Source organism: Chiroxiphia lanceolata, chromosome 1 (assembly GCF_009829145.1).
Source record: "Chiroxiphia lanceolata isolate bChiLan1 chromosome 1, bChiLan1.pri, whole genome shotgun sequence".
NCBI lineage: Eukaryota > Metazoa > Chordata > Aves > Passeriformes > Pipridae > Chiroxiphia > Chiroxiphia lanceolata.
This window is the reverse complement of record NC_045637.1, coordinates 124821955-124837920: the sequence shown is the minus strand read 5'-3', so window position 1 is coordinate 124837920 and position 15966 is coordinate 124821955. Positions and strand designations below refer to the sequence as shown.

The 15966-nt window shown below is 38.4% G+C and overlaps 1 protein-coding gene across 13 annotated transcripts in view; it reads left to right on the top strand.

The window, feature by feature from the left end:
• HDAC9 (histone deacetylase 9) overlaps positions 1-15379 on the top strand; it is a 460923-nt gene extending 445544 nt beyond the window's left edge. For all 13 annotated transcript variants that reach the window (XM_032684266.1, XM_032684274.1, XM_032684321.1 and 10 more), the window contains one exon: positions 8876-15379. In XM_032684266.1, the coding sequence (XP_032540157.1) occupies positions 8876-8915 (40 nt within the window). In that variant the 3' untranslated portion in view covers positions 8916-15379. The remainder of the gene's footprint in view (positions 1-8875) is intronic.
• The last annotated feature ends 587 nt before the right edge of the window (positions 15380-15966 follow it).

Sequence of the window (15966 nt, the reverse complement as noted above, 5' to 3'; positions counted from 1 at the left end):
GATGCTCACTGGTGCATAAAAAGTGCGATATCCATATGAGGTAAATAGACATGATCAAATGTAATCAACCATATTCTTTTCTCATTGGAAGCTTTTCAAATCTGTTTTAGTTTTAATTTTCTAGGAAGGTATTTAACACACGGATAAATTTAATAAGAACGGACTTAAATCATTAGTAAATGATATTAGACAGGCATTAAAAGTTACTTCCCTGGAAGCAGTGGAACAGTGCCAGTATAAAACTTAAACCAATCTTGACAAGGATTAGGGCCAACATTTTCTGTGTACCAAGATGAAGGTAGACCGGCAAAGAATGAGAACACTGTTTTTTCCAGCTTGTCATCTGCTTTTTACATTAATGAAGATTGTTTTCAATTTCCAAATTGAGAAAATGATACAGTAAGTGCTGTTGTGTTTTTTGCCAATTACAGAAGAAAAGAAAAATGGATAGCCACTGAATACTGTGTCATCTACAATCAGAAAAGTCACTGCAGAAGTTTTTGGACTTTCCTATTTTTTCATTTTAAGGACAAACATTTCTAGTCTTCACCAGTAGAAAAAGACCCAAAATGTAGTGGAACCATTCAGTTTCCATCACAAAGTAAAAACAGGAGGGAGGAGGAAAGATGAAAAAAGCCTTATAAGGAGACTCATCGGCTCCCTGAAGGGTATGGAGCATAGCTGTAGCAACAGAAGAGAAAGGAGGGAGCTGTGGGTAGGCAGAGCAGTGATGGGAGTGGAGCCAGAAGGGTCCATGGCTCCTACATTGTGACAGCTTCTTATTTAAATAAATTCTTCTTATTTGCTTCGGTTCTTGCCTCCCACGTTGGATCTTTTAATCAGAACTGAACTGATAGGCACCCAGGGGACTAGTGCAGTGCTCAAAGCTATGGATGTGTTTGGGAGCGAACATCTCTTACAACAGTGGGAATGCTCATCTGTCAATGAGTTGAGAGGCACAGCTCAAAGGGAGACACAGGGAGAAGAGCTAGCTAGTAAAGTTCACAGTATTTTCATAATTACCTTTCCAATTGTAATTGTAGTTTTAATATTCTGTAGTTATTCTTGTGCTGGTATTATTGCAAACAAATTCACAAAAGCTTAGAGAGGAATCCATGATGAACACAAGATGTATTTTAGATTTGTGACTGTGCTAATCAGTGCTCAGCTAAGGAATAATGTAAGAGTTTCCATATAAATTTCTAACAGTTATGAGACACTTCTGCTACCTAGGGACAGAAAGGTACATACATGTTGCATAGCTCTGAAATATAAATAATTTTACTTAAAGTGTTGGAACTAATGTAGTCAAATAAAGCAAAGCTTTAAATTGTCTGGAAAAGGGTGTGGTTAATTCTGTGTATTTTTACATTGCTGAGAATAACCAAGAATTGTATTTGTTATGTGCCTCCACTCACTTAAAACTACAGCTATTGAAAGCAACTGCTGATCCTGTGTGATTTGAACAAAATAACCCTTTAGCTAATGCTGCACTTAATTATTGTACTTTTTACCTACCAACTGATAACCTGTGACAGTTTCCACCCATTCTGAAAACAGAATTTCAGCATAGAACTGAGAAAAATGGAAAAAAATAGATGTGCTGAATTGTACACAAGTGGAATTCATGTGGCTGCCAGATTCATTACACTTCATCAGTTCTGGACTCTTATAGGGACCATTCCATCATGATGAATTGTTTTGTGGAAAAATGGCTTCGTTTGAAATATCTTCTGTGGTGCTGCAGACATTTGTCAGCAGCACAAAAAAAAGCCTGCACACACACGTGTTCTGAAGTTTGCTTCCACATTCATTACCCACAAAGAGGTCACATGAAGCCGGATTGCCATCAGGGAGTGAGAGGACAACAAAAGTGCTGTCCCCTTGGACCAAAATTGATAATTAGGTTTCTGAGGCTTCTGGGCATCATTGTCTTTCTTTTCTTCCTGATGAAGGTAAGGTAGAATATGGGATCAAAAATGGCCCCCCTAAGGGTCTGATTCTGGGGATTGTCTAAACTGTGGGGAGACCTGAGAGGGCCTGGATGCACTTTGAAAATGAATGAAAGTCCATCATGGGATGTCCAGGGACTGATTCTGTGACATTGCACACTATTTGGTTCTGTATGATTTCATGCATTTCATATAAGCATGCTGTTCATTTCAGAGGCACATACCAACACAAACTGCAGTAAGGTAGAGATAAGTTCAACCTTGCTTTTTCAGACATTTTAATTTTTGTTGTAATAAAGGACTATGTATGCAATTCTTCTTCTCCAGCCACTTCCTATGGCAAACACAGGGCTGCAGGGATGTGAGAAGTCATGTGGGGTCTGAAGCCCTCTTGGTAAGACCACCTTAGATGCGCCCTTCCCCCTACTGTTGTGGATGGAGTCACCTTTTGAAGACCTGTTGCAAGCTTTTGCATTGAGTGTTTGGGAAAGTTGTTTGTGACAGGTAGGGTGGGATGAGAGCAGAAAGCACTGTGGCTGACAAGTTGGCCTGAAGGGCTCCTTGATTACACCAGGAGTCCATTTACTTCCTCTTAATTCCCACCACGGTCAGCCAGGCTGATAGTTCTGGCCTGCAACTCTAATCCTGTTTCACTGATTTGATGGTAAAGATCCTGTCGACTACAGATCTGGATGGTCAGGCCTCCAGATGAAGAGAGCAGCAGCAAGAGTCTCTTTGTGGGAAACTCTTGCCAGTTATGCTGGAGGATATATTGGTGTTTGGAGTGAGATGACTCACTTTAAACTCAGATTTTGGGTAAAGGAGCTCTTTTCCTGGCCAACTCATATCTGACTCATTTACCACTGATGAATAAAGGATAAAATGCTCCTGGCTAAGGCCCATATTAAGTATTTCTATTTCTTTCTTCTCTCTTTCTTTCTTTTCTTCAAGTGACAGTGCTGATTACTTTTTTACTTGATTTTCTCTGGCGGGGTAAATGAAGAAAAACGTGAAAAGCTGCTATGCTCTTGGTGTTTTATTTTACCAAAGCACAACTCTGCATTTTAAGGTCCAATTGAATCTTGATTATAGACTTCAGAAGAGAACAGATATAGAATAAAGGGTTTGTGGATAGGAAAGAAAACATGCATGATGCTAACACAGATTTAAATACAGATGCAATTAAAGGAACAGGCATGCTCTATAAAACATTTCTAACTACCAAAACTTTAGTGTGTTGATAACTGTTTATTCCCTATGTGAGATACAGATTTAGCTGACTAGAATTTTGCTTTGGCCAGACATCTGTTTCAGAAATCGTGCTGTGAAAATACTCAGTACCCTGCTGTCTCTGATACATTGGAGCTTCTGGATGTTTCTTCTTAAAATGGAAAAAAGAAAAGGGTGTGGAGGGAGATCTCTTGCACTTACTATTTTTACAGGAAACAGTAAATCTTGAGAATGACATTTATCAGAATTTGACTTTATGGCTCTTATTCAGCTGAGCGTAGATTTTACTCAAATGGAAATTAAAACAAAGTGTAATTTTTACTCTTAATGTTACAGAGCTACCAGTTGCAGTTTCAGTCACATTTAATTATGTTATATACTAGAGCAACTGGTTGAATCATGGGATACAGCTAGCCACCATTTAGGGACACTCGCTGTATTTGTATATCAATTCATAAAGCTTCACTTGGCATTTCATTATTTGGATATCTGCCTCAGCTGTGCTGAGTAACCAGCACCTACCTGGCCATGCCCTATAGGATCTGCTTCCCCAGGTCAGCCTGCAGCCTCATCTTGCCCACCTTTCTCTCATCCTCCGGTGGTGGTTGCATAAGGAAGAGAACCAGGAGTAGAGGAGATTGAGAGCCAGCCTTGCCCTGGTGAGTTGATAGATTTCAACAGCTGTGTCTGACCCATCCTTTGTAAAAGCCTACAGGATACATACAGAGGCATAAACTTTTCAATACTTTTTTTAACCAGCTTACACCTTTCGTAATTGGTAGTGAATTCCACAGCCTCACGAGGCGTTGTACGCCTTTTTCTTTGCTCTAAACTTATTAACCAATAAAATCACATGGGAACCCCTAGTTCTTGTATTGTGAGAAAGAAAACCAGCGCTTTACTTACTCATAATCTTTGACCATTTCTGGTTTTAAAGGCTTCAACTTCTCAAGACTCTGTATTCTTCCTGGTATGAAAATATTTTCTTACCTCTGATGATTTTTGCTCCTCTCTGTGCAAAATTTTCTTAGTCTTTAAGAGAGAGAGTAAGAATTGCATGTAGGAGTTGCATGCACATGCACATTGGAGCTGGGCACATTGAGGATTTACAATGTAGCTTAATATTGGGGATTTTTTGTTTCTGTTGCTCTCTGCTCCACTACCCTTAATTCCGATCTCTCAGTAGTAGCCCTCATTGTTAAAACAGTTAAAGCTATCCTCCCCCGTTTTGGGTATTCTGTGTTTATTTAGCTTTTCCACTCAGAAATGGTGTTATGGACCTTAGAACTGACTAGTGTTGGCACATTTGTCATGATCAGTAAACATTATCACCTAAATCTACTGGTAGTCAGTCTAGTCTTTTTCAGATACTCTGTAGAATCCCTCCATGGTGAATATTCACCAAAATTATTTTCTGTTTCCTACTTTTGATGGATTGTTAATCTATTAAGAGGACCTTCTCTCATATGCTGGGTTCCTCAGAGCACTTGGATGAAATTGTTGGAAGACTTTCTTTGCGCAGGGTTGTCACTTGATCCCTCTTCCCTAATTTCCTTCATAAACTTCTAATAAATTTGTAAGGCTTGCCATCTTTCTAAGTGTTAAGACCTAACTCAAATTACTGTTACCTAAATGCCTATCACTACTTTCAATTTCCCCATAAAGGCTTACTGTATCTCCTGTGGTTTCCAAAAGGGGAACTGCGTTTGTTGCCTTCTCTACCTCTTGCATGGATGCTGAGTTCAGCTTTAGAATATGCTCAAAGACTATTTCTTTAACAGCATCCTAATCACATTCCCCTGGAACTTAGCAGACAAATATCATCTGCTCTTAGAAATTTGGCAATGTTTGATATATCAGTTTGTTCTGGTGCTGATTCAGTTTAAGATAGTTCATCTGCTAATAATAAAATCTCCCTGACACTTCTCTAGTGAACCCAGATATAAATAGTTCATTTTGCTTTTGTGGTCTACCTTCCTTGATGCTCCTTTTATGCTTTGATCATTTCTTCTGATGTATTTTGAAAGATCTTTTTATTATTAGCTTTTATGCCTTTAACATGTTGCTCTTCAGACTCTCCTTTGTTCTGCTTCATTGAGGGTTTATATTTAACTTGCCAGAGTTTATATTTTATTTAATTTGCCTTATTTGGACATTACTTCCTCTTTTGAGAGCAGTTTGTTCTGCTCTTAAGCTAGGATAGTTTTTACTTTTAGTTCCTTTCTCTTTGATCCATACTAAGTTCAATTTTACTAGGATCTCTTATAGAATATCTTTATACGCTCTCTGAATCATCTCCATGGTATAGAAATGTACCTCTTTTTTCCCAGCTCTCTGCTACCAGAGGATCGCTTTTCAATTACAACGATCTTCCCGGAGACAGCTGAGTTAAATTAGGAACAGATTACGGCATAAAACAGCCATACCATGCCAGAAAATCTATCTTTTGTTCAGCAGTTTCTGTGACTTGGAAACATACCTTGAATTTTTAGTTTTATGTGTGTGATGATGTAGCTAAGAGGAATCTCTGTAATTCTAATTTAAAAAAATAGGGTAAGAGAAACATTTACTTTTTTGGATGATGTTCTGAGTTTATCTATATTCTTAAATATTAACTTTTTAAATGGTGGATATTGAGTATTTTAAATAATATTCTCATAAATAACATTTATTCTCAATTGCCGCAGAACAATATTTAAGATGTCACGTGTTTTGCCAGATTTTATCCATATGGTAGGATTTTTGCCTCATTTATTTCTCTTGTTTTAAGGTTCAAACAGAGTCATTTTCTTTAGCATTAATGGCGAAGAGTCTACTTCATTCTGCCATGGTCAGAATTGTGCATATAGAGAGCTAAAGGTGAGCACTCTTCCCAGCCCATTAAAATCAAGAGGGCTCAGCTCCTAGGAAGTTGCAGTTTAAATGAGCCACGGTGAAGCCTTAGAGAAAAATCACACTTGTGATTCTACAATCAGTACAGTCTCAACTGTTGTATTTCTGAATCTGCTGACCACATGGAATTAGTTCAGATCAGACCAGAACCTCACAGCTGTGTCTCGAGGAACCAGTCAGAGCATACAATACAGAATGGGGGGGGTGCCTATTTTATGTTTTTATGCCAACTTCCTGTCAGCTACAGAAGACTGACTGAATTGATGTAACTAACAGTGACAAAGCTGAAGTAACATAAATTTGGCCTGTCAGAGTCTGCCCCCTTGATTTTTCTTTTGAGAACTTTTGATTTTGGCAGAATGGGTATATATTGATTCACTGCTCAGTGCTATGGGACTTGGAGTGTTTTTCTCTATATACTGAAGGCCCTGAAACTATACTGGCTCTCACATAAAACTCTGGCCTAAGCCATTATCTCATAAAAATACATGTTTTTAATGATAAGCCATTGGATAGATCAATGACTTCTCTAACACGAATAAAGTGAAGTTAAAGCATATACAGAAGTTTTCAAAAGGAGACTGAAGAAGGCTGTGAGAGTACACACACTGAGAGACAACAACTGGATTACCAGGGCACTCTAACCTCCTCTCCTTTTCCAAAAAGGACCTTGCATCTGCCACTTGCTTATAAAAATTTTTATTGGTGCTTTCACTCTGGTTGTTGCAGAATATTGGCCTATTGTTGGAATATATTGGAATATAGCACTGGATGTCTGAGTGCTTCCTGGCACTCAGAAGCACCCTTGTCAGTGAAAAATTTCCCAAGAATAAAGCCCTGAATAAGATCCTCTCAGTTGTACTATGGTCAAGAGAATGTCAGTCCCAGAAACCAAGTACATGTGAACAGACTGTTGCATGTACTGATTCCCTAAATTCTTATAAATAGACCAAACTCCCATTCCCACTTCTAGAGGCTTCCCAGAGCTTCACTCCTTCCTGCTCTGCCATTCTCCAATTGAAGTCTATTAACAACTATTGCTTCTCATTTGCTTACTCACAGCAGAACCTAAAAACTGAGCTGTCACCTGCTTCCAGATTATCCTCTTTCCTTACAGACCCATAAGGTTCTGGATGTTTAACAAGGGCTTATTGCACTTCTGTGTTATGCCAGGGAATGTTCAGGTTTCCCAAAAGTGGCTGGAGAAAGTGGAGTGTATGGTCAGCACAACAGCAACATACACCATCTGTATGAATTCTCCACATGGTGTGTGATGCTTTATCACACCTGAGGACCTCAGCAGCATGCTGGGCTCCATCCCACCCTGGCTGCCACTGTGTGGTCTGTGCTGTAAGCCAGCACAATGCAAGAGGGTAAAAAGAGAGAATGCAAGAGGGCTTCACCTCACCTCAAAGGAATGAGGGAACTGCAGTGGTTACTGTACGTAGGAAACATTCTCCACCGCTTGGTGAGGAACAAAAGATTTGAGATTTATAGATCAATAATCTTTTAGGTTCAATACCCTTTGGAAAGTGATTAGTCTGAAAAACATCTTCTTTTTCATATATCATTCACCTGACATATTTTTCAACATGCTAGCTGTGATCATTCCAGATCATAAAGGAATAAGCTGTATAAAATCATTTAAAGACATACATCAGATTTTTTTCATTGGGAAAGAATTTAATAAATTCCAGATTCATTTAAAATTCTCTGGTCTCCTTGCTGAATAAACTATCAAAGCCCAAGCAAGCCCCCATTAGTTACTTTTCTTTTCCATGGGATCTCATGTGTTTGTGCTTTCTGAGGGATTTTGTACTGAAGTCAGTTATTATACTGGCTTACAAGATTATCTGGTAAACACCCCATTTATTAATTTACATTTACTTTTTGTTCTCATTTCATAATTACTTGAAGTTATTATTTTAAAGGAGTTCTTAAACTCATGTATCATATGGTATTCTGACAGACTGATGTGAAAAACGGTTTCTGTCCAAATTCTTTGCCCTTCAATAGTGAGGTCCTGCTGTGATCTCAAAAGCTTTTCATTTTATAATTGCCATGATATTCCTCAGGTGCAGTAGTTTGTCAGATACAAGGAATTACAAGACTTTAGGCCAGGTCATCATATGTATCCTCATTATTTTCTTATTGGTTGTCTTAGAGAGCTCATCCTGCCTAAGCTGAATATTTCCCAGAAGTTTTCAAGTAAAAGATACACATATAGTCTGATTTTATATTATAAGAGATATCTTCTCTATGGTAGCTATCTGCTGATCAGGTTCAGAATTTAGTCTAAAAAGTTGCAGGCAGGCAGGCAATGCGTTTATGAAAGAACAAAATCAAAAATTAAGAGACTGGAGAAGAACCTCAGAGGAAACACTGCTCACTACTTGGTTACTAGTGAGCTATTTTGCTTTAATGGTATGGGCCATTAAAAAAAATAAATGCGTGTATTTTTAGTTGCAAAAGCTTGTAAAATAAAGTATCACAGCTTTTTTTTCATGAAATTATTTGATTCTATTGACACAAAGCATGTACATTTCTGGACAAAAAGTTATAAAATATTCTGACATATTTTAATATAAACAGGAACATTTTTGGTGATTGCTTGGATCTAAAATGTTTTTCCACTTGACATTTGTTTATACTTCCTAGGAAAGAAACTCTATTTATGGATAACTGAATAACACAAATAAACATCTGAGAGAGCTGAAAAATCAGCTTTGATTATGCATGAAAATCTACAATGTCATTGTGTACTCTTGTGCTGTATTCTGATTGCCTGTTTATTTTTACAGAGCTGCTGGTGAGCCCATGGAAGAAGAGCCAGCCTTGTGAAGTGCCAAGTCCTCCCTGATATTTCCTGTGGGTGACATCATTGTGTATCCCCCAAAGCACCCTCAGACATGTCTTGTCTGCTTCTTGGGTGGCACAGATCAGATGGAACATAAACACTGGGCACAACACTCTGAATAGCAGCTTCACTTGTTCTTTGGATGGACTTGAAAGAGCCCAAAAGATTCCTTAAATGTAACTGCTACAATTCTAGAGTTACAGAAAAATGGGCTTGAGAGAAAGAGCCTAGAGCATGCTTTTTATATGCTGTTTGACCCACTCACCAACAGAAATTGTGAAATAGAGTATTGCAAAATTCTACATGATAGATCATAGATATGAGAATTGCAACAGCCAGCAACATACTCTGTGAACTCCATGAATCACTTTCTGACACTTTTTACTGGTTAATTTTTTTTCATACTGTGTTAAATTGTTAATAGAATTTGTTTTCTTCGCTCTGTTTCATGAAGAAAAATCTCCACCCTTATTTTACGTGCCAATTTTTAATCTCCTGTAATGAATTCTTAGCTGAATAAGTGAAAAGTGTTTAAATTATGACGAGGGATTTTAGATAAAGGGAAAGGACTTTTTCTTGTGCTATAAGTCCCCTGAAGTAGTGTGCTTGGTGGTGCTTTATTTTCTCTTCCCTTTTCCTGGTCATCCCTCCCCATTTCATGTAATCTTTTCTATCATAAAAACACATCCACAAGTCTCTAAAACAAGCGATCTTCTGCCTTTAAAAAAAAGTGCTGTACCCTCTGTAGTTGACAGTAGCGCTCACCATATGTGCAGCAGAGATCTAGTATGGATAGTTTTTCAAATGTGTTTTTAGTTTGTTCTGAAATGTTTCTGCGTTCTGACTCCAAAGCAACGATCTTCAGTAACTGCGTGCAGCTCATTTGAAGCTCAGGTGTTTCTGTGGAGGTTGTGTGGGGTGCTTTTTACAGGTCGTGACGTGAATATGAACTGATTCTTTTATGTAGTCCCGCACCAAGAGACTGATGTTGCTTAAGAAGCTTCAAAGGGTTTAGGCTTTATTTTAGATCCCCAAAGTGCAGCAAGATCTCCCTGCAATGTGACTTCAGCTGTTTAATTCCATGTTTGAGAACGTTACATAGAGTTGTGCCTTTAGCTGATAATGAACGCTTAAACTGTTACACGTGTTGCCTTACCGTCAGAGAAAGAGATAGGGCATGTATGTAAGAGTACTTCAAATGAACAAAACTCTGCTACAGTAACTTTTATTTTGTTTACAACTTTCTCACTTAATGAACCCCAGGAGATACTGTGAAGTATTCAGCTTGCAGTATTTGATAGTTTCCTCAGCTTTTAAAAGAAAGTGATGTTCATTTTTTATGTATTTTCCAAATTCAAAAAAAAAAAATTAAAGCCATAAGTGAAGACTGTCATGCTTTTTATTCTGAAATCTGAAAGGAACCTTAATTAAAACAAGATTTTGGGGAAGGCCATGATATGAAAGATATGGAACAATATGGTTTCAGTTATAGGCAGACTCAAACCTGTAAATCAAAGATGAAAGATTTCACTCAAATAGAATTATATAATTCTCTTTTGTTATGCAGTCAGACTATATCTTTCATGCATTTGGGTTTGTTTACTATTAGCATTTTAGTTTTAAAGACTTTTATTACTTATACCAAAGCTCTCCACTACAAGTTAGAAATCTGAGGCATGCTTTGAAAAGGAAAATCTAAAAAAAAAGAACGTCATTTCCTATAATGAGAAGTAAACTTTTATTCTGAAAGGTTTACTCTAAAATGTATGTATGCTCTTTAGAAAGGGAAATAAAATTCTGACCCTCAAAAAGTGAAATAAAATTCTCCCTCCCCATTTACAAGCCAAAACCATGCTTGTTTTAGTAACGCAACGAGTCCCAGCAGGCTAAATTAACTCCTGGTGTAAGCCACCTTGCCTGATTTCAGGCTGTTCTGAAGGGGTTTTCACATGACTAAGGCAGTGAGGAGTTCATCCTGCATTTTCAGCAGACTCGTGATGGCAATCTTACTTGCCATTTTCTGCAGCTTTGTTGTGATCATCAAAGAAATTTCCCTTCAAGAAAACCAAGGACTATAGCTGATGAGATGGGTAACTTGTAGAGCTTTTCCCATTTTGAAATAATGGCTGCAAAGTTTTAATTGAGTGCATAATAACATTGTTTAAAAATTAATTAAAATGCAAAATCTGATTGTGTCGTTAGCTTGCATGAAACTGAATATGAATTGCAACCTGAAATGTGAGTTACAAGCTTTTCCAATCAAAGGCTATGTTCTGGGGTGCAAATCAACTAAAGCTGTCCTTTGTAGCTGGAAATGCTTTTAAAATGCCAAAATAATTTGAATTAAACCACATTACAAACTCACAGTTATACATTCATACAGATGTAGTCTCAAACAGACATCTAGACATACTATTGGTTGAAGTTAGGATCGTTTGGATAAGCAAATGTGCAAATAAACTGCACACAGATTGTGTCCAGAGCTCTGTTCTCGCTAAAGTCAATAGCAAAATCCTCTTTGATTTCAATGGGAGATGATCAGGCTGTGCTTTTTTTTTTTTTTTTGTCCTTTAAGTCCAGAACACCATTACTTTTTGATTATGTCATTACAAGGCACCATACAGCCCTGTGGGAAATGATTGAGGCTTATGGTGAATATCAACACTTCCTTCAAAGCAGACCTGGACTTTCTGAGAGGGCAGTTTCACTTGCTGCTGTTTTCTTCTCACAGTATTTTTTATTACCATCAATAGCTCCCCATGGATTAGAGTTAAAATATCTTCCAGCAATTTTAGTCATACTTCCAGGGAAATATTCACATAGACATTCTTAAAAATGCCCAGTTTTAACTGGATTCAACAACAAATTGCAAGCATTTCAGAAAGATGCATGAATTACGTGTTTCAGATGTCCAGATTCAGAGGCTAAGGAACTGTTTTTGAGGAGACATCAGTATCTCATGTCTCCCATGGACATCTCCCTTAGGCTAGAGGGATTGACACCTCTGAAAATTCATTCCCAGATATTTCATGCTGACTGCCAAAATATCTACATTTGAGCTTAGATTACATCTAAAAATGAGCTAAAATGCATAAACAAGATGGGAAAAAAGTCGATTTCTGTGTGTGATTCCATGGAGAAGGTGAAGCTGAGGAGGTGGCAGAGAGCATTCGGAGCCAGGGTGACCCTGTGTCTGGTGCTGGTGGTACAAGGGCTGCAGGCAGGCAGAGTGACATCCCATAGAAGCCCCATCCCAGGCTCACAGGGGAAGCATGCAGTCATTTGCACTCTTCCCCCAATAATGATGTCCCTAAGTCACCAACTACCAGAATGAGAGATGCCTCAGCAGCAAGTACCACTAACATGCTTGCTCCAGTTCACATTCTTCTCCAGTGTTAGGGACTAAATATTAAGATGAATGTGGCTTTTCTTGTACTGTTATGCTTTTCTTGTACTTTTAGGTCATTAAATACTTTTCTTGTATTCTTGGGTCCTTCAGTGCATAGTAGAAACTGAAAACTAAAAGAGATATGACTCAGGATGTGAAGAAAAGAATTAATTTTATCCAGCTTAATGCTCTTACCTGGGCTGGAATGAGAACAATCATGAACGGCAAATCTCAGAACTGCTGTAACCTAAGAGTGTCTTGCACTTCATTTTTGGATTCTGTGTGCAGGAATTCTGTATGTGCCCATTTGGCTTTAATATAATCTGCAGCAATGAAGTGCTTGATTATATGATCCCTTTTCAGGCAACATTCCTAGCGAATAATCAAAGTTCATGGGAATTTTGCCAGTGAAAAGATACCAGAATTATTCCCTTTTTTTACTCATGTACCTTCCTAATTTTACTTTCAGTAAAGATGAAGCAATTAATTCCAAGCAAGTGAATCTGAGAAAAGTAAAATCATTAAGCTATCTTAAATAAATATAATAAAAGAAAAAGAAAATATTATGCAAACAAAGATGGCTATTCCTTTACTTTGCAAAAAAGTCAACAACATGCTGCCAGCTGAATGTAAGTAGCAAAATTAATCCCTCTCTAGAGTACGTGGTATTTTAGTTGGTGTCTTATCTCAGTGCAGCCTCTCTAAAAAGCTGAGAGTCATAACCGGAGATGAAATATTAGAAAGGTTATGCTGCAGCCAACACCAGAGGTCCTGTAGAGAACAAGAATGTAGAGACTAACTAATTTTTGTAGACAGACAGCAGGACACTTTCAGGGCAATGTGTCTGGGACGAAGAATTAGAGGGAACTTTTCCAAAGGCACTGATGGCTGTGAGACAACTAACTCCTATTAGCTTGCAGGACCAAGGAGGTGCTCTGCGAGCGTTTATTCTTTGGGAAATGCCCCCTTGTCCCACAGGCATGCCCACACGCACGCAGACATGGAGCTTGCTGTACTATTTCCTGTCCTAAATAGCAGCAGCAGCAGTAGCAGCAGCAGCAGCAGCCAGGTGTGCTGCCCTGTGTGTATACTGTGCATTTGCCCAAGAAGTTATCAACCTCCAGCAGACACTTCATAAGGTGACTGATAGGGGAAATTATTTTTTTTCTCAATAGTGGCCTTTCCAGAAGCATATCAGTGCATGGTGGTTTTATTTTTAAAGGTCACAATAGAGCTTTGTGAACCATTGTACTTTTTTTTCTTTTTTTTTACAGACTCTGTATGGAAGTAAAACAGCATATGTACCTGGGGAGGGGGGATGTAGTGTGTGGAACCTTCCAGGAAAGAATTTCTCTTAAATCAAGTTTCTGCTACCTGCTTTTCATCCTGGATTTGAAGGAGTTTGTGTTCTAAATTGTCATTCAAGATTTTTCTTTGTCATGTCACTTGCTTCATTTTTGTACCTATAATTGAATCCCCTTTTGTAGCACACAGAAAACCACACAAAAAAAGTCTGTCTTTTGTGACAGATACCCCTGCCTTTGGTGTGGGAATGAGAGTAGCTTATCTTTGTCACTTCTAGCAGCAATTAAATGCTTTTGTGACAGATCCAAACTGGAGCAGTATTTTAAAAGTACAATTTAGCTAGCTGTCTGCTGACTGTTAAAAAAAAAGAAATTGTGAAACTTACATTCCTCTCAAGCCTCAAAAGGAACCCATTTTGATTTTAACAATGTAATATTTTCACTTGATCCAAAAGAGTTTTGTCCCATGACATCTTGTTGCTAGCTCAGTTTTAATCCCTAGTAAGTAACACCACAGAGGGTGAAGACCAAAAAGGATGTTCCAGCAACAATCAGTTATATGTCTTCTGCACAATCCTTCATCCTGCTCTGTGATTCAGCATATTAAAATAGATTATAGCAAAATATAAATTCTTCTGCACCATCAAAGATACTGCTGTTGGGATGTCAATTAGCATGCTGTGAGTTGGGCTGTAGTTTATAAGGGCCGTAATTTATACGGAAGCCATGCTTCTGTGTGGATGTGTGAAACCAGTGGCACTGGTGCTATGCAGTGAGAGTGATTCTGTGCTAAGATCCCCACATATTACTCCCTTCCGATGGTGTGCCTGCATGGCCAGAGGCACATTGGCAGTAACAGAGCCATAGGATGTCCTGGTTGAAAGAGCACTGAAATCCCTCCTCTAACAGGCTTTGGGTTATGTCTGGGAGGCAGCTAGAGAAGAAACCTGAACTTTGCAGTCAGCCACATGAAACTGTAAACAAAGCCCAAGTAACAGATCTAAGCTTGGCCCCACGTACCTGTTTCTGATACGAAGTGCCAGTTCTGCTTCTAGAAAATCTGTCTGAAAGAACACTGACAGTAGTGGATCTATTCTGTTGGCTTCACAAGAGTGTAGACGACGTGTCTTATGGGAATGGTTCACGTGTCTCTTGCTGCATAGTTTACTGCTATTTTAAATTTAATGATTGGCTTAATATTCTAATTTAGAATGCAGTAGGAAAGCATAAAGCAATACCTGGTGAACTCATAACTAAAGCTTTCAAAGCAAACTTACTGCCGTCGGTTTTTACAACGCTGACTTTTTGGTCTAGGGATGCACAGCTGAAGTGTCTATTTTTTTCCTTGGGAAATTGATGTTGCTATCTGTTTCTACAATAAAAAACAGTCCTTTTGCTCAGATCTCTAAAAGTTTATCTGTAATTTGTCTTTCCAGGCAGAGCAGATTCTAAGGGATAAAGTATCACTGGGACTGACCCAAAGGACAACATTTTCAAAGGTCAATAGTAATATTTCCATAAGAGTAAAAGGAACCATTGTTATTATTCCTGATACGTTTTTGTATCTGAAAGTATCCAATGAGTAATGTTAAGTAATATTGTGCTCCAAAACTTTGTTGTTTATAGATATATGAGCTCTGGATTGGCGTGAAATAGTCTTCAACCAAGTTGTTAAAATCCTTTTTGTTTTGTGTTTTGTATAATTCTTTGGCTATAGTCTTGTCCTAGTGTTAATAAAAGCTATTTGAAGTAAGCTTTGTCAATACTCTAAGGGGTTTTTTTGCCTGGTTTTTTTTTTTAATCAGTGCTAAAAAGAAGTGGAGCTTTGAACATGCCACCCTGGTTGGATCATAGGATTCTGACTGTTAAAATATAAAGGGGGAAGCATGGTGAAGCTGGAGTGCATAAAAAAGGAACCACAAATGTTAATGTAAAAGTAATGTTACATACCAGGCTAAAACACACACAAAGCAGAGCCCCGGCTCTAACACCAAGCTCCTATTCTATAGTTCCTTTGGCTCATTGTCCTGAGGCGTTGCAGAACACATAATTCTCCTCCCAGTGAAGCAATTTAAATAGTACATGCACTGTTTTGAAAGCTGTAAGGCCCCTAATTTGTGGGAGGTGGGGAGTACCCAGCACGCTGCAGCAACACTCTGGACCACGGTATTGCACCAGCCCTGCTGCTGTAAAACTGTTACCCTGATAGAACAGACCTGGTTTGAGAAAGGCACCCCACAAAAGCAGTGGAGTGAGGAAGAAGTGTGTTTACTGTGAGCACATTTTGATCACTTGCACATTGTCAAAAGTAGCTCACAGACTGAAATTGCTCCTGTGTGTGGA